This window comes from Eptatretus burgeri, chromosome 11 (genome assembly GCF_056783735.1).
Source record: "Eptatretus burgeri isolate ZD-2024b chromosome 11, Ebu_testis_v1, whole genome shotgun sequence".
NCBI lineage: Eukaryota > Metazoa > Chordata > Myxini > Myxiniformes > Myxinidae > Eptatretus > Eptatretus burgeri.
In genome coordinates, this window is record NC_140971.1 from 53,679,047 (window position 1) to 53,701,546 (window position 22,500).

The window sequence follows — 22,500 nt, forward strand, 5'->3', positions numbered from 1 at the left end:
GCTCAAAACAATGCAGGTGACAGGGAACGTGGCTGGCTGCTCACACGCAGTCCAAGGCCTTCCTTTTTGAACTGAACGCACTGAACCACAACGATGCATGGGCCGCACAAACGTAGTCTCCGTGCCAGCTCAAGTGGCACACGCAATGAGCACAACGAATGGATGCATGAACGGTTTGAACTGAATGCAGTGAACCACAACGGTGCATGGGCTGCACAAACGCAGTCTCCGTGCCAGCTCAAGTGGCACACGCAATGAGCACAACGAATGGATGCATGGACACAAACACGGTGCACGGGCCGCCACTGCAGGCCCGTGTTGTAGCTGCCAACAGGGCAGTTCTTGCAGCTTGCAAACTGTTGCCTTGCGGATCCTGGCGCACATGGAAATGAACAGGGGGGGCAAAGCAAAAATTGAACGGGGCTGGTGAACGTGGGCAGTGGGCATGGCATGGCAAAGGTGAGCAGGCAAACACAGCCCGCAGAAGAAGGCCGCTGCAGGCAAACACAGCCCGCAGATGAACTGGCCGGCACAGGCCTTGAAGAAAAAAACAGCCAGCCGGCAGACGAAGTGGGCCGGCACAGGCCGGGCAGCACACAGCCAGCAGATGAAGCTGGCCAGCTTTTGCCGTTCAGTGGAGGTTGGTGGAGGGAGTGCGGTGGTGCTGGCCACTTGGAAGGCGGGCTCGGACCTACCTTCCTGTCTCCCTCCCACCTATCGCCTTTGCCTGTCACTGTACATACCCACTCCCTTAATTTGTCAAACCCCAATTTAGCCCCAACTTATTTTTTTGTTGTTTTTATTTTTACTTCCCCACTATAAATCGTCCCCTAACCCCCTTTATCGTCTTTGTTCGGCTAACCTATCCTGTCACCTAGCCTACTCCCAAGCCCTACGTTCGCTCCCCGGAGGGGAACAAGGGAGAGCTAACGTCCTGTGTCGAGGCCCAACTCAAGCCTCAGAATGGCCTCCCCAGAGTTCGGCGATCTTAACACCAAGTGGGTCCAGCGGCCCACAACGACAGCGAGGGGATGGATGGTGCGGAGGGGTACATCTCCTAATCTACCCTAACCATTTAACTGCTAAACTACCCCGGGCTTTCAACAAGCGCCTCTCGCTTAAACTATTGGTTCTAACAACCCAGATTCCCGTCGCCTGTGTTGGTGTCCTCACAATTTCGGGCCTCGCCCCCCCAATTTTCTCTCCGTGCCCTCACACGGTCTCCTGGCTGGGACACGTGGCTCCCTTTGGCAGGCACGACCCTCTGCCGAATCTCCCGCTATGGCAACCCGGGCACTACACTGCCTCCGAGCCTACCAGCTCCCTAACACCGGGGAGTGCCCCATGGCACCTCCCCTGAAACGCACACGTGGCAGGCCGGCCTCCCGGCCCCTTTCCGAGGGTCACCCGTGCCCACAACACTGCCCACGCGGCCACGGCGCCCCGGGCCCCGCATAAAGCAGGCGCACCCGTGCCCACTACTCTATCCCGGCCCCCATGGGCCCATGGCCTACCGCGGCCGACCAGCCTGGTGCCCGGGGTACCCACCAGCGATACTCACCTTCGCAGCCACGCTCCCAAGCCCGTCAACAGGGCTCCTGCACCCTCCAAATGGGTTTCGAGCCTACTTTCCCACCAACAGCAAAACGACCTCCATTTTTCAATTTGACTAACCCAGCTAACTCACTTTACTCTGCCCCCGGGGTCCCTTGGGCGGGAGTCACTCCTCCCCCCAATCACTCATCGCACCATGCATTCCCCATTCACTCCACTCACACAGACCCGCTGGCCTCACTCACTCAACAAGTACTCACCTCACAACTCACCAACTCTTCAACACACACACCACTGAACTCTGCCATCCTTCTAACTACCTCCCCTAACTAACTCGTGCTCCCACGTCGTCCCTTAAACTATAGCACGTTCCTTTTAACACTACGTAGCTAAACTACGTCCCCTCTACACATTCACAAGTCTGTCACTGTCTCCAAATAAATCATTTTATTTCCCAAGCTAAATCTGGCTACAATCCCTCTAACTAATCCATTCCACGGACTCCATGAGGACTTACCCCTGCCCCATGAAGTCGGTCTAACTAAGCTAACCCTTCCCCCTAACTAGTTTCCATCCTGTGCCCAGGTAAGGGGGTCTTTCACCCCTTGCCCAGGAATCCTTTGCACCCGAAAGTGAGGCTTGGCTTTCCTTTTTTTTTTTTTTTCCCATGCGCAGCACCTGCGCGGCAACTCGCGCTCTTTGCACCTTGCAACTGCCCGTGACGTCATGCAGCTGCACGTGTTCCTCGTCCCTCCTTGGACGGGACCATCCGGCAGAGATACCCCTCCTGCCGGATTCCAACCCCACGTGCAGCCATGACGTCACCGTGCGCATATAAAAAAAACACAAGCCCCACGTCTCGAGGGGTTCCCCACGCGAACACATGTGCTTTGCCCGTTGGAGCTTAACACGCACGATCGCGTGGAGAACCCGTCCGGTCCAAATCCGTTTACCTGCCTAAACTTTGTCCGTCCGCGGGATCGGCAAATCCACCGCGTGCGTTTCCGGACCGGGACTTCACTCTCGCAAGCGAGCACGTGGTGGTCTCGTGCGTTGCACAGCACGAACGGCGTGCTCACTGCTGGGTGAACCCGGCACGGTCCTCGAAACAACTACAGCCGCTACTCGGCTTTCTTTCTTCTCATGTCGCCTTCGTCGTCGCCATTCAACCCACGCACACCTGCGTGTTACGACGCACACAGTCCACTCCATCACATTCACACCGGGAGACGCGGCTGCGTGCTCCCCGCATGCCAACCGACATCTCCCTTTACATACCGCTCTCTCACACACACGGTCTCCCTGGCACACAGCGACCTTGCACACGGCCGTTCACTCACGCGTGCCTCACTACTCACACAAACCATACTACTCACACGTGGTGCTCTATTCACTCGCGCGGGGGCACTCACCCGCGGTGCCTCACCCACACACGCGAGGGCACTCAACCGCTGTGCCTCACTCACACTCCGTGCCTCATCCACACACACGGGGGCACTCACCCGCGGTACCTCACTCATACACACGGCGACACACACACGCGGTCTCTTCCACACACGGTGCCTCACCCACACACGCGGGGGCACTAACCCGCGGTGCCTCACTCACACTCCGTGCCTCATCCACACACGGCGTGCTGGGAAGCACGTACTCCGGCACCATCGCCACCACACCACTCACACGTGGTGCCTCACTCATACTGGCCGTTTCACTCACACACACGGCCTCACTCACACACGGTGCCTCACCCACGCACGGCGTGCTGGGAAGCACGTACTCTGGCTCCATCGCCACCACACCACTCACACACGGGGTCGCTTCCACACACGGGGACGCACTCACACCTTGCACCACACACAGGGACAACCATACTGGGGATTCGTGTCCCCACAAGGGTCTCCGGGGCCTCTATACCCCCCAAGCTCTCCGTGCACCCGTCCACAGCACCCGTCCCCTCAACCTCGCAAAACACGACCGAACTCACCTGGTCGTGACTCGCCTCAAGGGGGCATACTCCCTCCCCTCGTTCCTGGAGGAGGCCATCCCGCTGCTCGCACCGGGTCCCTACACGCTCCGCGAGCTCACCCCCATTATCCTCCACTACCTCCGTGTGTGCGTGCGCGTCACTTACCCCGTCTTCATCGTGTAGTCTTCCCTCTATCGTTCCCATCTCCCGTGTCTCTGCCAACTCTTCACCCTTTACCTCCCTTGTCTCAACTATTATTTCTGTTGTCGTCACCTCGTGTCTCGTCTCACACGTTTTGGTCTCCCCATTTAATTTTTCCCTTTCGGTCACCGTCACGACCCTCGCCCAACACGTTCCACGAATTATTTTTTCGCCGGCCTCCACCGTGGGCCTGTCAGCCGTTGCACCACCACCCAGCTCGTTTGCTCCAACACGTGGAGTCGCCATTTTTATCTCCCCGGTCACGGCCTTCATGCCCGCCTGCAGGCTTCGGCCCATGTTCTGCGTCTCACCCCGCAGCTTTTTCATTTCCTCCTTCATGTTTGTTTCCATTCCGTTCATTTTTGTATCCATCTTTTCGTTTATTTGTTGTGTATTCGCATCCATCGTCGTTTTCACTTCATTCATTTGCTTGTTCATGTCTTTCATTTCGTTTTTCATTTCATTTGTGTTTGCATCCATTTTTTCGTTCATTGCCGCCAGCATGGCGCATAGCTGGGCCATGTTGGATGCACTCAGCTGAGCCGTTTCGGCAAGGGTTGGGGAAGGGTCTTGGTGGAGAGGGGGGGGGAGGTGTCATACACCGCGGCCGCTGCCGCACCTATTTCGGGCCCTGGGTTCAGTTGGGCGAGTCCGTGTTCCTGCACAATCAACATTTCCTGCTCGGGGATTCCATCCTGGACCATGGACTCTACATTATTACACATATACATTTCTAATACCCCCGGCTCCCGCTCGCCTTGAGACGCCATCTTGCTTCTCGTGAAGGGTTAATTTGCTCGCTCGTGATTTGGAGGGAATCGGGGGTCGCTTCTCTCACCCCTGGACCGATTCCCGTAAATTTAGCCGGAGACAGGAGAGCCCGTTTTCCTGTTCTCCGATACCAGTGCCGCGAGGAGGGCGATGAATTTGTATCGCACGACCTGACACCAGTGTTGCGGATTTCACGCCCGCCGGCGTGCGAACGGCCACGTAACTCGAATCGCGGCACGTCGCCCACCGGACGGACAATCCAGTCGTGACCCTCTCGGACTAACGCCGGGAACCAGTCACGGGTGGACCTTTCGGTCTCACCGCGATCGAGCCAATCAGCCCCCGCGTGGGATAGGGTTGCTCGCCAAATTCGACCTACCTAAGTACCCACACGGAGGGTAGACCGGGCGATCGCACCTCGCCGCAGGTCGACTTCGGACACGGGCCACTTAAGCGACCCGTTCCGTACTATCAGAATAACCGAGCGGTGTTATCGTCGACCTCGACGGTTCGATTAATTATCGGGCGTATTCAGCCCACTACCAACCCTTTACGTGAAGCAAGATGGGGATTCAATGGAGGAAAAGACAAAGCGAAGCGGGAGAACAGTTCAACAATAAAGCACATTTATTCTCGACGAACGGAAAGCACACAAATACAATTCCACCAAATGCACACAAAAAAAAGAAAACACAATTCCATTTACACAAAAGCAAACATAAAAGTGAAAACACAGTGCAGAGCTAATACCGACTACCGAGCACACGGCAACACTTATACAATTCTACTTCACAGACGGCGCCGACAACACATACCCAAAACCAAGGAAAAGAAAAACCTCAAGAATGACGCGGCCTGAGACCCAGACCGGGTCGGGCCTACCCGCCTGGTGATGAGACGCGGAGCGGCGATGGCCCGCAACCCGCGGGCCTCGTGGACAGTGCCTGGCAGGGGTGGGAACGGGGCCCCCTTGGTCGCACTATCTCAGCGCGGGGGGAAACAGGAGGGGGTTGCTGATGCTCGGGGGTATAGAGGATCTTTATTATCCCTGGTGTGCGTCTCCACCTCGGGCCAGGTCGCGCTGCCGGCCTCCCTCGGGCGTGCAGCTCCTGGCACCGACGCGAGCACCCCCTCGTCCGACTCTCTTCAGCTTCTCCAGCCACTGCAGGCTTCGGGCTCCAGTCTTCCACACTCGTCCCCTCCGTTCCGACTCCTTCTCGTTCTCGTTCGCGACTCTCTTCTGACTGACGAACACCGTCCTTTATCCCCCCGTAACTTCGCCTTTGACCCCCTCCCTTTGACCTTTCACCTCGCTCCCCATTGGCCCGAGAAAAAGTGGGCGTGAAGGCTTTTTGATCCACAATTTTGCATATATCGATCGTTCTGGAGGCGGGGCCAAATCGCCCCTCGCTCACCGATTGGACGGCAAAAAGTGGGCGTGTGTCGTTTTTGATCCGTTTTTGAAGCAGAAAATCCGTGATTTTGTACACGCTGTTCAACGTGCGCCCTACACGAGTCCAGCATCGGTGCCCATGAGTGGCGCGAGATGACGGTGATGCGATGGTGGCGAGTTGTGACGGTAAAGGTCATGGCGGTTGTGGTGAAGCGGCGTTGTGGTTGGTGGTTGTTGTGGTTGTGATGGTGGCGATTGGTCCAAAATAAAGATAGTAAAAGAAAAACGGCTATCCTGAAGAGTCGCAGCACGTATAAATGACATGTATTCCCACTAGACAACGGGTTTGGGCCTAACGACACATGCACTTACCGAGATACCTCACCTAAGGGACCTGAATGGTGGTTTGCGAATCTGGTAACCACAACAATATATATACACACACACACATATATATATATACACACATATATATATATATATATATATATATATATATATATATATATATATATAAATATATATATATATATATATATATATATATATATATATATGTGTGTGTATATATATATGTAGCCGTTTTTCTTTTACTATCTTTATTTTGGACCAACCGCCATGATTACCACCACAACCACAACATCAACCACCAACCACAACGCCGCTTCACCACAACCGCCACGACCTTCACGTCACACCTCGCAACCGTAGCATCGCCACCGTTCTTGCCCGCTGTGGGTACCGGTGTTGGACTCGTGCAGGGCGCGCGTCGAACAGCGTGTACAAAATCACGGATTTTGTGCTTCAAAAACGGATCAAAAACGACACACGCCCACTTTTTGCCGTCCAATCGGTGAGCGAGGGGCGAATTGGCCCCGCCTCCAGGACGATCGATATATGCAAATTTGTGGATCAAAAAGCCTTCACGCCCACTTTTTCTCGGGCCAATGGGGAGCGAGGTGAAAGGTCAAAGGGAGGGGGTCAAAGGCGAAGCTACGGGGGGATAAAAGGACCGTGTTCGTCAGTCAGGAGAGTCGGTCGGAGAGTCAAGAAGAGGAGAGTCCAAAGAAGAGTCCAGAGTCGGAGAGTCCAGAGGCGGTGAGGCGGCAGCGGCGAAGGCAGACGAGGGGGTGCTCGCGTCGGTGCCGGGAGCTGCACGCCCGAGGGAGGCCGGCAGCGCGACCTGGCCGAGGTGGAGACGCACACCAGGGATAATAAAGATCCTCTATACCCCGAGCATCAGCAACCCCCTCCTGTTTCCCCCCGCGCTGAGAGAGTGCGACCAAGGGGGCCCCTTTCCCACCCCCTGCCAGACACTGTCCGCGAGGTCCGCGGAGTTGGGGCGCCATCGCCGCTCCGCGTCTCATCACCAGACGGGTAGGCGCGACCCGGTCTCGGCCTCAGGCCCGCCTCATCCTTGAGGTTATTTCTTTTCCTTGGTTTTGGGTATGTGTTGTCGGCGCCGTCTGTGAAGTAGAATTGTATAAGTGTTGCCGTGTGCTCGGTAGTCGGTATTAGCTCTGCATTGTTTTCGCTTTTATATTTGCTTTTTGTGTAAATGGAATTGTGTTTTTTCTGTGTGCTTTTGGTGGAATTGAATATGTGTGCTTCCCGTGTGCCGCGAATAAATGTGCTTTATTATTGAACTGTTCTCCCGCTTCGCTTCGTCTTTTCTCCCATTGAATCCCCATCTTGCTTCACGTAAAGGGTTGGTAGTGGGCTGAATACGCCCGATAATTAATGGAAACGTCGAGGTCGACGATAACACCGCTCGGTTATTCTGATAGTACGGAACGGGTTGCTTAAGTGGCCCGTGTCCGAAGTCGACCTGCGGCGAGGTGCGATCGCCCGGTCTACCCTCCGCGTGGGTACTTAGGTAGGTCGAATTTGGCGAGCAACCCTATCCCACGCGGGGGCTGATTGGCTCGATCGCGGTGAGACCGAAAGGTCCACCCGTGACTGGTTCCCGGCGTTAGTCCGAGAGGGTCACGACTGGATTGTCCGTCCGGTGGGCGACGTGCCGCGATTCGAGTTACGTGGCCGTCGCACGCCGGCGGGCGCGAATCCGCAACACTGGTGTCAGGAGTGGGATACAAATTCATCGCCCTCCTCGCGGCACTGGTATCGGAGAACAGGAAAACGGGCTCTCCTGTCTCCGGCTAAATTCACGGGAATCGGTCCAGGGGTGAGAGAAGCGACCCCCGATTCCCTCCAAATTACGAGCGAGCAAATTAACCCTTCACGAGAAGCAAGATGGCGTCTCAAGGCGAGCGGGAGCCGGGGGTATTAGAAATGGATGTAGAATATGTAGAATCCATGGCTCAGGATGAAATCCCCGTGCAGGAAATGTTGATTGTGCAGGAACATGAACTCCCCCAACTGAGCCCAGAGCCCGAAAAAGGTGCGGCAGCGGCCGCGGTGTATGACACCTCCCCCCCCCCCCCCGTCTCCACCAAAACCCTTCCCCAACCCCTGCCGAAACGGCTCAGCTGAGTGCATCCGACATGGCCCAGCTATTCATCATGCTGGCACAAATGAATGCGGAAATGAAAGGCATGAACGAAAAGATGGATGCGAACACACAAAAAATGGATGAAAAGATGGATACAAATACAAATGAAGTGAAACGACGATGGATGCGAATACACAGCAAATGAGGGAAGAGATGAAAAAGCTGCGGGGTGAGACGCAGAACATGGGCCGATGCCTGCAGGCAGGCATGAAGGCCGTGACAAAGGAAATAATAGTTGAGACAAGGGAGGTAAAGGGTGAAGAGTTGGCAGAGACACGGGAGATAGAAAAAATAGAGGAAAGACTACACGAGGAAGACGGGGTAAGTGACGCACACACACACACAGAGGTAGTGGAGGACAATGGGGGTGAGCTCGCGGAGCGTGCAGAGACCCAGTGCGAGCACCTGGATGGCCTCCTCCAGGAACGAGGGGAGGGAGTATGCCCCCTTGAGGTGAGTCACGACCAGGTGAGTTCGGTCGTGCTTTGCGAGGTTGAGGGGACGAGTGCTGTGGACAGGTGCACGGAAAGCTTGGGGGGTATAGAGGCCCCGGAGACCCTTGTGGGGACTCGAATCCCCAGTGTGGTTGTCCCTGTGTGTGTGGTGCAAGGCGTGAGTGCGTCCCCGTGTGTGGAAGCGACCCCGTGTGTGAGTGGTGTGGTGGCGAGTGTGCCGGAGTGTGTGCTTCCCAGCACGCCGTGCGTGGGTGAGGCACCGTGTGTGGAAGAGGCCGTGGGTGTGAGTGAAACGGCCTGTATGAATGAGGCACCGCGGTTGAGTTCCCCCGCGTGTGTGGATGAGGCACGGAGTGCGAATGAGGCACCGCGGTTGAGTGCCCCCGCGTGTGTGGATGAGGCACGGAGTGCGAGTGAGGCACCGCGGGTGAGTGCCCCCGCACGCGTGAGTGAACGGCCGTGTGCAAGGCCGCGAGTGCGTGGAGCCACGTGTGCGAGTGAGGCACGCGTGAGTGAACGGCCGTATGCAAGGGAGACCGTGTGTGTGAGAGAGCGGTATGTAAGGGGGATGTCGGTTGGCATGCGGGAGCACGCAGCCGCGTCTCCCCGTGTGAATGTGATGGAGTGGACTGTGTGCGTCGTTACACGCAGGTATGCGTGTGTGGAATGGAGACGGAGACGGCGACATGGGAGAAACGAAAGCCGAGTAGCGGCTGTAGTTGTTTCGCGGACCGTGCCGGGTTCACCCAGCAGTGAGCGCGCGGTTCGTGCTGTGCAACGCACGAGACCACCACGTGCTCGCTTGCGAGAGTGAAGTCCCGGTCCGGAAACGCACGCGGTGGATTTGCCGATCCCGCGGACGGACAAAGTTTAGGCAGGATTATGGATTTGGACCGGACGGGTTCTCCACGCGATCGTGTGTGTTAAGCTCCAACGGGCAAAGCACATGTGTTCGCGTGGGGAACCCCTCGAGACGTGGGGCTTGTGTTTTTTTTTTTTTATATGCGCACGGTGACGTCATGGCTGCACGTGTGGTTGGAATCCGGCAGGAGGGGTATCTCTGCCGGATGGTAGCGTCCAAGGAGGGACCAGGAACACGTGCAGCTGCATGACGTCACGGGCAGGTGTAAAGTGCGCGAGCTCTGAGTTGCCGCGCAGGTGCTGCGCATGAAAAAAAAAAAGAAAAAAACAAGCCTCACTTTCGGGTGCACAGGATTCCTGGGCAAAGGGTGAAAGACCCCCTTCCCCTGGGCACAGGATGGAAACTAGTTAGGGGGAAGGGTTAGCTTAGTTAGACCGACTCCATGGGGCAGGGGTAAGTCCTCATGGAGTCCGTGGAATGGATTAGTTAGAGGGATTGTAGCCAGATTTAGGTTGGGAAATTTATTAATGATTTATTTGGAGACATGGACAGACTTGTGGATGTGTAGCGGGGACGTAGCTTAGCTACGTAGGTTAAAAGGAACGTGCTGTAGTTTAAGGGACGACGTGGGAGCACGAGTTAGTTAGGGGAGGTAGTTAGGAGGATGGCAGAGTTCAGCGGTGTGTGTGTTGAAGAGTTGTTGGTGAGTTGTGAGGTGAGTACTTGGTGAGTGAGTGAGGCCAGCGGGTCTGTGTGTATGGAGCGAATGGGGAATGCATGGTGCGATGAGTGATTGGGGGGAGGAGTGACTCCCGCCCAAGGGACCCCCGGGGTCAGTGTAGATTGAGTTAGTTGGGTTAGTCAAATTGAAAAATGGAGGTCGTTTTGTTGTTGGTGGGAAAGTAGGCTCGAGACCCATTTGGAGGGGTGCAGGAGCCCTGTTGACGGGCTTGGGAGCGTGGCTGCGAAAGGTGAGTATCGCTGAGTGGGTACCCTGGGCACCAGGCTAGTCGGCCGCGGTAGGCCATGGGCCCATGGGGGGCCGGGATAGAGTAGTGGGCACGGGTGCGCCTGCTTGGTGCGGGGGCCCGGGGCGCCATTAGCCGCGTGGGCAGTGTTGTGGGCACGGGTGACCTCGGAAAGGGGCCCGGGAGAGGCCGGCCTGCCACGTGTGCGTTTCAGGGAGGTGCCATGGGGGCACTCCCCGGTGTTAGGGAGCTGGTAGGCTCGGAGGCAGTGTAGTGCCCGGGGGTGCCATAGCGGGAGAATCGGCAGAGGGTCGTGCCTGCCAAAGGGAGCCACGTGTCCCAGCCAGGAGACCGTGTGAGGGCACGGAGCGAAAATTGGAGGGCGAGGCCCGAAATTGTAAGGACACCAACACAGGCGACGGGAATCTGGGTTGTTAGAACCAATAGTTTAAGCGAGAGGCGCTTGTTGAAAGCCCCGGGGTAGTTCAGCAGTTAAATGGTTAGGGTAGATTAGGAGATGTACCCCTCCGCACCATCCATCCCCTCGCTGTCGTTGTGGGCCGCTGGACCCACTTTGGTTATAGATCGCCAAACTCTGGGGAGGCCATTCTGAGGCTTCGTTGGGCCTCGACACAGGACGTTAGCTCTCCCTTGTTCCCCTCCGGGAAGGGAATGTAGGGGTTGGGAGTAGGCTAGGTGACAGGATAGGTTAGCCGAACAAGGACGATAAAGGGGGTTAGGGGACGATTCATAGTGGGGGAGTAAAAATAAAAACAACAGAAAAAAATTAAGTTGGGGCTAAATTGGGGTTTGACAAATTAAGGGAGTGGGTAGGTACAGTGACAGGCGAAGGCGATAGGTGGGAGGGAGACAGGTAGGTAGGTCCGAGCCCGCCTTCCGAGTGGCCAGCACCACCGCACTCCCTCCACCAACCTCCACTGAACGGCAAAGGCTGGCCACTTCATCGGCTGGCCGTGTTTTACTTCAAGGCGGAGGCCGGCCAACTTCATCGGCAGCTGTGTGCTGCAAGGCCTGTGCCGGCCAGTTCATCTGCTAGCTGTTTTTTTCTTCGAGGCCTGTGCCGGCCAATTCGTCTGCCGGCTGTGTTTGCCTGCAGTGGCCTTCTTCTGCGGGCTGTGTTTGCCTGCTCACCTTTGCCATGCCATGCCCACTGCCCACGTTCACCAGCCCCGTTCAATTTTGCTTTGCCCCCCCCCCCCCTGTTCATTGCCATGTGCGCCAGGATCAAGGCAACAGTTTGCAAGCTGCGAGAACTGCCCTGTTGGCAGCTACAACACGGGCCCGCAGTGGCGGCCCGTGCACCGTGTTTGTGTTCATGCATCCATTCGTTGTGCTCATTGCGTGTGCCACTTGAGCTGGCACGGAGACTGCGTTGTGCAGCCCATGCACCGTTGTGGTTCACTGCGTTCAGTTCAAAAGGGAAGGCCTTGGACTGCGTGTGAGCAGCCAGCCACGTTCCCTGTCACCTGCATTGTTTGAGCCAGAGACTGCATGTGGGCAGCCTGGCTCCCTGCTAACTGCTTTTCTTTGCAGAGTTCAATGATCCTGGGCCATGGTTTAGTGTAAAATTTGTAAGTTAAGGTTAAGATGTACTGTAAATATGAGTGCGCCCCCGGCATGTATGTCTTAGCGCCGGCAATTTTATTTAAGTCGTCCGTGTGAGTGAGTTTGTTTAGGTAGTTACGCAGCCCTCAGGTTATTTATTTTGGGGACACGAATACCATGAATGTCGCACTCAGGGATCCGCAGGTAAAATGTACTACCGCAACACTACACATGATGGCACACGAAATTTGACGACTCGGGACGAGTCTGTAAAGGGAGGGGTAGTGTTGTGGTTACCAAATTCGCAAACCACCATTCAGGTCCCTTAGGTGAGGTATCTCGGTAAGTACATGTGTAGTTAGGCTCAAACCCGTTGTCTAGTGGGAATACATGTCATTTATGCGTGCTGCGACTCTTCAGGATAGCCGTTTTTCTTTTACTATCTTTATTTTGGACCAACCGCCATGATTACCACCACAACCACAACATCAACCACCAACCACAACGCCGCTTCACCACAACCGCCACGACCTTCACGTCACACCTCGCAACCGTAGCATCGCCACCGTTCTTGCCCCGCTGTGGGTACCGGTGTTGGACTCGTGCAGGGCGCGCGTCGAACAGCGTGTACAAAATCACGGATTTTGTGCTTCAAAAACGGATCAAAAACGACACGCCCACTTTTTGCCGTCCAATCGGTGAGCGAGGGGCGAATTGGCCCCGCCTCCAGGACGATCGATATATGCAAATTTGTGGATCAAAAAGCCTTCACGCCCACTTTTTCTCGGGCCAATGGGGAGCGAGATGAAAGGTCAAAGGGAGGGGGTCAAAGGCGAAGCTACGGGGGGATAAAAGGACCGTGTTCGTCAGTCAGGAGAGTCGGTCGGAGAGTCAAGAAGAGGAGAGTCCAAAGAAGAGTCAAGAGTCGGAGAGTCCAGAGGCGGAGAGGCGGCAGCGGCGAAGGCAGACGAGGGGGTGCTCGCGTCGGTGCCGGGAGCTGCACGCCCGAGGGAGGCCGGCAGCGCGACCTGGCCGAGGTGGAGACGCACACCAGGGATAATAAAGATCCTCTATACCCCGAGCATCAGCAACCCCCTCCTGTTTCCCCCCGCGCTGAGATAGTGCGACCAAGGGGGCCCCTTTCCCACCCCCTGCCAGACACTGTCCGCGAGGTCCGCGGAGTTGGGGCGCCATCGCCGCTCCGCGTCTCATCACCAGACGGGTAGGCGCGACCCGGTCTCGGCCTCAGGCCTGCCTCATCCTTGAGGGTATTTCTTTTCCTTGGTTTTGGGTATGTGTTGTCGGCGCCGTCTGTGAAGTAGAATTGTATAAGTGTTGCCGTGTGCTCGGTAGTCGGTATTAGCTCTGCATTGTTTTCGCTTTTATATTTGCTTTTTGTGTAAATGGAATTGTGTTTTTTCTGTGTGCTTTTGGTGGAATTGAATATGTGTGCTTCCCGTGTGCCGCGAATAAATGTGCTTTATTATTGAACTGTTCTCCCGCTTCGCTTCGTCTTTTCTCCCATTGAATCCCCATCTTGCTTCACGTAAAGGGTTGGTAGTGGGCTGAATACGCCCGATAATTAATCGAACCGTCGAGGTCGACGATAACACCGCTCGGTTATTCTGATAGTACGGAACGGGTCGCTTAAGTGGCCCGTGTCCGAAGTCGACCTGCGGCGAGGTGCGATCGCCCGGTCTACCCTCCGCGTGGGTACTTAGGTAGGTCGAATTTGGCGAGCAACCCTATCCCACGCGGGGGCTGATTGGCTCGATCGCGGTGAGACCGAAAGGTCCACCCGTGACTGGTTCCCGGCGTTAGTCCGAGAGGGTCACGACTGGATTGTCCGTCCGGTGGGCGACGTGCCGCGATTCGAGTTACGTGGCCGTCGCACGCCGGCGGGCGCGAAATCCGCAACAATATATATATATATATATATATATATATATATATATATATATATATATATATATATGAAAGTTTGTTTGTTTACATGTTCAGACCCTGCAAGAAGCAGTTCAACCAAAGTTTGCATGGCCTCCTCTGTCAGAGAGGAAGGTCGAGGGCTATGTTTGGATAAAAAAATTGACCCCAAATAAAACCACATAATTGGCCTTCAGGCCTCAATTTGGACTTGTGCTAATACACTGCCTGAATTTTTTTCCCCGGGAGCGATTGAGAAATATGTTTTGTAAAGATCGTATGTTGAGGTTTTAATGATTTCATGTCAACACAAATTTAATAACCATAGTGTTTACACGTGTGCCTCGTATTAAAAAGATTGCTTTACACAGGTATATTATAACACCTCTGTGTTCAGGCCTTGAGTGAGTATGTTACTGATACACTGCCTGGGTTTTCGCCCGGGAGCAATCGAGTAATATGTTTTGTAAAGATTGTTCGTTGAGATTGTCATGATTTTTTTGTCAACACAAATTTAATTATTATACTGCTAACACATGCGTCTGTTATTTTAATAAAAAGAATGCTTTAAACAGGTTTATTATAACACCTCCATGTTCAGGCCTCAAGTGAGTATGTTGCTTACACACTGCCTGGGTTTATCCCCAGGAGCGATTGAGAAATATGTTTTGTGAAGATTGTATGTTGAGGTTGTAGTGCTTTGTCATCAACAACACAAATTTAATTATTCGAGTACTTCATTGAATTTCCCTGGGCAACATGGCTAGTTTCATAAGTAAAATAAAGTTTCAGACAAGAGTCGTTTACTTATCACAGCCTACTGCAAATGGAAGCTTTAACATCACACTCTTGGCACACTGTAGATTTTCTGAGCGATGTTAGGTGGAATATGTATGTGGTTTCACATCGGTTAACTACAGTAAAATCACTCTGTTGCAATTCAAACATCTAGCAAGTGCCAATTACTTTTGCATTCCACATGTAATTTCAAATCATACTTATGTATCAGGCACATAGTTGCTTGATATATTGCCACTTGTACCATTTAGGTTTAAAAATTCATCAGATTCAAATGTAACGTTGAAGTAATGGAATCTGATTTTAATGAATGAGACAAGACCAGTGTAAAAAGAGGATCGATATGCAAATTGAATAACTTTTACATATGGTAAATAATACATGTTGTTCAAATGACAACATGAATTCACTTTATTTTACATTAATGTTTGAGCACATTAATCTTTTGAAGTTATTCATTTACTTACCTGGCATCCTGAATTGTAAACATATGATTGTGTCAAATTGACTTGCGTGTGCACGGCAGGAAAACGAATGTTTATTGGAGGAGTTTTAAAGTAGATCGTGTTTATGAATGGTGCAATATGTTTGATAATGTTTGCATACAGGTTCCACTGGAAGCTTTTTGGAAGCTGTGGCATCTTGAATAGATAATTTCTGCTGGCCAATTCACCTAGCAAGGCACTCAAGGGATCAATAAACTATCAGAAAGATACTCGAAAATAGCCAGTCACCAACTCATTGCATGAAGTAAAATAATATTTGCTGAAGATCGTGGTAAAGCGACTTACGTTTTTGTGATTTTTAGCCACCTTCTTCCTTATTTTTATTTTCTCGCAATAATAATAAACTTTGTCCATAAATTATGCTAAATTATTGTGGAATTGTGTAAATTCAAAATATGTGTTGACAAAAGATGTTTTAAAATAAAAAAATAAAATATATATATATATATATATATATATATATATATATATATATATATATATATATATATATATATATATATATATATATATATATATATATATGTATGTTGTTGTTAATCTTTCGGCTGCTCCCGTCAGGGGGTCGCCACAGCGGATCATCCGTTATGATCCCCATAGTGATTTGGCATAGGTTTTATGCTGGATGCCCTTCCTGACGCAACCCTGGTTCCCTCTTATGACACAGGGATAAGGATTGGGTTTCGCCACGATTCCGGGCTGCCCTAAACCCTCTCATAGCGCGGCCCAGTGCAGAGCTCCCGTCCTCAAGCGATCCTCCAACCAAAGCCTCCGAGTAGCCGGATTACAGGCGCACGCCACTATGCCCGGTATATATATATATATATATATATACATATATATATATATATATATACATACACACACACACACACACACACACACACACACACACACACACACACACACACACACACACACACACACACACACACACACACACACACACACACACACACACACACACACATACATATATACCAGGCGTCGTGGCGTGCGCCTGTAATCCGCCTACTCGGAGGCTTGGGTTGGAGGATGGCTTGAGGAGGGGAGCTCTGTGCTGGGCCACGCTATGAGAGGGTTTAGGGCAGCCCAGACTCATGGCGAAACCCAATCCTTATCCCTGTGTCATAAGAGATGACCAAGGTTGCGTCAGGAAGGGCATCCGGGGTAAAACCTATGCCAAATCAGTATGCGGATCATAACAGATGATCCGCTGTCGCGATCCCTAAAGGGAGCAGCCGAAAGACGAACAACAACAACAACAACAACATATATATCTATTATATACATATATACATTTGCACATATGCACATATATTCCAGTAACTGTTTTTACATTGGTGATTGCTGGGGGCAATGTGTTTCGCTCGCAATTTTGCTACTTTGACATTTTCTTTGGGGACAAAGCTACTTTCAGCATTGCTTACTCATGTTGTGAAGCATTTTGTAAATACCATGAAAGGGTCCCTTTAATTAACTGCAAGATGTGTGATAGGTTGACCTGAGCAAGGGCAGAGGAAATAAGAGCTTTCGTTGGATGAGACTAAATTCTGGAAGATAATACAGCGAGGAAAGGTAATTTTGCATGTGGTGGAGGGAGAGCAGGACTGGACCGGCCATTGTATAAATCATTGTAAATCCACTTTCCCTTGTGTATTCGCTCTGCATACAACTCTCGAACATCCATCACAGAATCGAGCAACTCAATATGATTGCTTAGCAGTTTGAAGATTTAAAAGAGAACAAAGTGTGCCGCCTTTATCAAGCACATAGCCAGATGTGATCCGGACTTTGTGATATATGGGTGGCAAATGCGGATTACATTCCCTCACTTTTTGCGTGAATCAACCTCCCGGAAATGTGAAGTCCGTTGGCGGTCAATCGTGTGGGCAAAATCTGCCTATTACTGAAGCTTATGTTGCTTTATGTCAATTAAAACAAAACCTTCACATGAGTGCAAATTGTTTAATGGCTCGGCTTATGGTCCTTCTTCGGCATCTTTGAAATTCAGTGGGTTTAAATGTAGGCTAAGGCCTGTGGTCCCCTGTATATAATCTCAACTGGAGAAGTCATCTTTTCTGTAACAGGCCTACTTCCTGGCACTTTGATTTGATTTCTTAAAGAGAAATTTATGTGAATAAAAAAAAAAAAACTTGCCCGATAGCTGTTTTTTTTGTTCGGAGTGTGAACCATAAACATCTCATTGTATCTTGCAAAGAAGAATTTAGAGCTCTGGAGTGGTAACCTCATGAAGTCCCAAAATGAGAACATCGTCTGCTTGATGAGTGCAGTAATCAAACGTGTCAGTAGTATGGATGCGTGTACAGACATCAGCACATCATGTTTTACTCATTATTTGAGATATTTTAAAGTGACATGGAAGTACAGGCAGAGACTTTACATTGTGTGCACTTTATATGCATGATGAGGTGTCCTGTCTTTTACCAAAGAGTTTAAAAAAGAGTGAGCATTTATACAATATTTGACATATCCGTCGTATCAAAATAGGCTGCTGCTCAAATGCAGAGGTACAAGTTGTGTCGATTCTCATGAGTTTCTGATGTGGAAGATTTAAGTGCCCTGTGATGTAAGAGGGGCTATTTCTATTTGTGTAAGACACATCCAATGTGGAACAGTTGGAATAGCTATGGGTTTACAGGGTTATAGTTGGAATGAGAGTCGTGTCATTTCTCTTGGATCTCCATCTCCTTATCATGCTTTGTTTATTTTCTTCGTTATCTGAAAATCTCTGCACAACCCCTCATGATATTTTTTGTATACACACAGAGGTTCGTGGAGGACCTAGAACACAGAACGGATGAGGACTTAACAGAATGAAAACTAGAAGTACACTCCGTAGAACGCATATGCCCAACCCGCAATGCCTGATCCACGAAAACATATCGGGCCCAAAACATTTTTGAAATATCACGCTATATGTCGTTTTTAGCCCCATCTCACAATGGTGAAGAATCACTTAAAATATTAAATAGTTTTCCTATACATATCTGGATTCACATCTTCATCAAAATCTAATCAGTTCGTCCTTGTCATGCACCCAACCTGCCCACAAAATTTCATCCGGATCCATCCGCAACTTTTTGAGATATCCTGCACACAAACAGACAAACAAACAAACAAACAAACAAACAGCCAAACAGACAGAGAGAGGTGAAAACTTAACCTCCTTCACCTTCAGTGGCAGAGGTAATCACAATTCTTGAGAAAAATGACAGGGGCATCGAAAAGGCCACTTTAAATGGTATGTGCCATTTGGCAAACAAGAGAAAAGAAGGGACATTCCATGGCTCGTGTAAAATGCCAGACGATAAAAAATAAGGGACATTCAAAAAAATCTGAAGTGCATGCTGAACGACCTTTTTGTTCGGAGAAGGAACCAAGTAATGCTGTAGAAAAGTTCATATAAAGGGGTGCTCTACATATATAGGTTAAAACCTGTCATTACATAAAGTTTCTTGTGTACCTTGAAAACGAAAACACGTAAGATAATGTGCACATGTGATTAATTTGTTGAATAAATTGGTTCCCCTTTAAATGAACATTAAGAGAGGGGATAGGAAGAGGTAAGCATGTGAGGAGAGTGGGGGGGGGGTGGGGGTGAAGGTGAACAGTAACTTAATTTTTGGTAGTTTTACCAGAAGGGAGATTCTGGTGGACCATGAGCACCCTGCAGAAGTATTGTGGGAACATAGCACAGACAGAGAAGGGGGGGGGGGAGCAAGGCTGGAGAGAAGTCGGTAGAAGATATAAAGATCACCAACCTGCCTGCAATGAGAGAGTGAGAGAGAGCCAAAGACTCAGCTTCATCGTGGGAGATACCAATGATCCGAAAAGCCTTGGTTTCCACACCGTGGAGCCGAGCTAAGTGTGAGGCAGGTGCACCAGCTCAAAGGGGAGAGCAGTACTCCATTATGCTGCAGATGAAAGCTTTGTATGTGGTTAGGAGCTCAGGTGTGCCAAGGAAGGACTTTTCACGGCGGAGGATGCTCAGTCGGCGACTGGCTTTGGAGGCCAGCTTGGAAGTGTGGCTTTCCTCGGAAAGATCATGGCAGATCATGACACTAAAAAGCACAAGACAAAATATTTTCAACATTATTTTTGAGAAAGTAAATTGGTTGGTGGGGGGGGTGGGGTCCAGACGGTCATTTCGTAGAGACAGTGTGAGATTTGTCAGGATTGAAAGATGTGTTCCAAGTGTTTGACCAGCTTGCAATTTTATCTATATCTGCATTAAATGAAGAGGCTGCTACCTGCCGATCTGATGGTTGAGAGATGGTATGGCAGAGGGTGGAGTCATCAGCAAAACGATCAAGAGGATTTTCCAGAGAGTTGAAGTGATCATTGATGAAAACCAGAAAGAGCACAGGGTCCAAAACACTACCTTGAGGAACTACAGCCTCGAAAGGAAGAGGAGATGAGAGAATTCCATTTAGAGTCACGTGTTGATAGTGACAGGAGAGCAAGTCCGCGAGCTATAAGTGGAGATTGCCTTGGATACCATAAGAAGAGAGTTTGGTGAGCAGTGTGGGGTACCAGACTGTATCGAAAGCTCACAATAGGTCGAGGGAGATGGCTCTGATCTCATGTCTGGTATTGAGGACCTCCATCCATTGTTGGAAAAGCAGAAGCAGCATGTCCAGGGTAGAGTGACCTCTTCTGAATCCAAATTGATGATAAGAAATCAAGCCATTGGAGAAGAGGAAGGATTTAATGGCAGAAGTGATGATGGATTCCATGGCCTTTTCTGATGATTGGGAGCAGGCTGATTGGTCTGCAATAACAGGGATCTGTTTTTGCACCTTTTTATGCAGAGCAGTAATGTTTGCTGATTTCCAAGCAGATGGCAAATGACCTTGAGCAAATGAGAGGGTGAATAGAACAGAGGGTGAGCAAGAGTAGCGGAGAAGGTTTTTAGGACACGTGGGCTGATACTGGCTGTTCCGGTTGCAGAATGAGTCAAGGTTTGACAGCATACTCTCCATTTGGCTGGAGAAAAGGATACAGAGTCCAGGAACAGCTTTGTGTGACTGGATATAAGGTGGGTACAGAAAGTGATGGGTTTGGGACACAAGATTTTGAAGCAAACACAGTGTAGGCATTCAGCCTTTTCAATGAGAGTGTCAGCAGTGCAGCCGTTTGGGATAAGGGAGGGGATAGATGGGGAACAAACATCAAAAAATGGACTTTACCAGATGCCACCAGGATTTGGAGGAGGGAGACAGGTTTGAGAATTCAGACTTGAGATTGTTTCCTGGCTCTTCTGAGGGTAGACACATGTTTGTTCTGAGCTTTGTAGAAGGAACTGTGATTGTCTTCAGTTGGATTTCCTTCTGTCAGGCAAAGGCAAGTTGTTTCAGGGCAACTACTATGCCACAGTATGCCTGGTGTTGGCTCAATGGTTAGGGTTGCGGGCTTGGGATCCTAGGATCCAGAGTTCAAATCTCGCTCTGCCATTGAAATAATGGCAGGTGGGGTTGACTTAGCCTGTCATCCTTCTGAGGTTGGCAAAGTGAGTACCAGCTTGCTGGGATGATTGAGCCATTTGAGTGTCTTGCGTCGGTGTGGCGACCTGTCCAGGATTGTGCCAAATATCCCAGGAGACTGCATCGGCAACTCCGATGCTCTGTACTGACTATGGTCCCGATGGATGGATGAATGATCATGCCACAAGCTTCAGTGTGCCATGGGTGGCAGGAAGGGTATGAAAACTGAAGACAAGATGGGATAAATATGTGCATGCATGCGAGAAAGAGCAAATTTCTTTGAAAGTATTCCCAGGATGAGTTGATGTCTGAGAAAGTAGAGACAGGGGACCGTTCTAGAAGTTTGATGACTGCTTGAAGTCTGTGCCCTCTGCCTGAGTGAATTGCCAGCCTTGTCGTTGTTGAGGTGGTTCTCTGAGAATGGCCAGAGAGATGACTGCTTGAAGTCTGTGCCCTCTGCCTGAGTGAATTGCCAGCCTTGTCGTTGTTGAGGTGGTTCTCTGAGAATGGCCAGAGAGATGTCCACTTGAAAAGCATATGGTCAGATGAACCAATTGGAGCTGAAGAAGAACAGCAGACATTTGTGGGGAAATTGGTGAAAACGAAATCCAGAAGAGATGGAGAGTGCCATTGATTAAGACCTGGGTCAGGAATTTGACCAATTGTGTCAGTCCCAATGAGTCACGGAAGTCCTTTGCTGAAGCGCCATGGCAGGTGAGAGAGGTACTCACTCCCAGCCAACTGGCATGATGACAATTGGAATCACCACATATGTGGAAGAGAGAGAGTTGGGATGAGTGGACAGAAGTTGTTCCATGTTGTCGGCGAGCAAGATGTAAATGGAGTCATCACTGTTTGTTGGACGGTACAGCACATATATATATATATATATATATATATATATATATATATATATATATATATATATATATATATATATATATATATATATATATATATATATATATACACATATACACATATACATACATACATATATATATATATATATACACAAGAGGTGTCGCTGAGGGGAAGCCATAGCCAAAGGTATTCCTGGGGGTGTGGTGGAGTGAGGAATATAGTTTTTGATAAAGAGAGCAACTCTGCAGCCAGGATGGAGGAAGGAGTAACCAGGGAGCAATATTAAGGAGTCACTGATGTCTTGAAGGAGGAAAGTTTCTGTTTAGCAGATTGTCTGGTTTGTCAGTGGCAACCTGTATGGAGAGATGCCTGGTTAGAGTGAAGGCTCCGGATGTTTGAGGTCTACACTCTTGAGGAAGAGGGAAGGAAGGAGGCTTTGGGTGCAGGAGAGGAGATTGGAGGAGGAGGGTAAGACGAGGGAGGAGAGTTGGAATTAAGGAGAGCTGTTGACAGTCTGTAGGAGATTGTAGACGATATAGGGGAGAGGACCAGATGAGAAAGAGGACAAAAGGCTAAGTGGTGTTGGGATGAGGGACAGTGGGGAGTAATAATAGAGTTGGCAGAGCGAAGTCGAAGATTGGATGAGGTGGAAGA

The 22,500-nt window shown here is 50.6% G+C and overlaps 2 protein-coding genes across 6 annotated transcripts in view; both read right to left on the bottom strand.

The window, feature by feature from the left end:
- The window catches only part of LOC147017089 (leucine-rich repeat and immunoglobulin-like domain-containing nogo receptor-interacting protein 1-B), a 259,391-nt gene that overhangs the window by 211,149 nt on the left and 25,742 nt on the right, over positions 1 to 22,500 (bottom strand). The window lies entirely within an intron of this gene.
- Positions 2,839 to 4,596, bottom strand: LOC147017090 (uncharacterized). Its single transcript, XM_085847925.1, has 2 exons — positions 3,066 to 4,596; positions 2,839 to 3,011 (listed from the first exon to the last, which is right to left on the bottom strand). The coding sequence occupies exon 1, from the start codon at positions 4,241 to 4,243 to the stop codon at positions 3,299 to 3,301; it is 945 nt and encodes a 314-aa protein (XP_085704051.1). The 5' UTR covers positions 4,244 to 4,596; the 3' UTR covers positions 2,839 to 3,011; positions 3,066 to 3,298.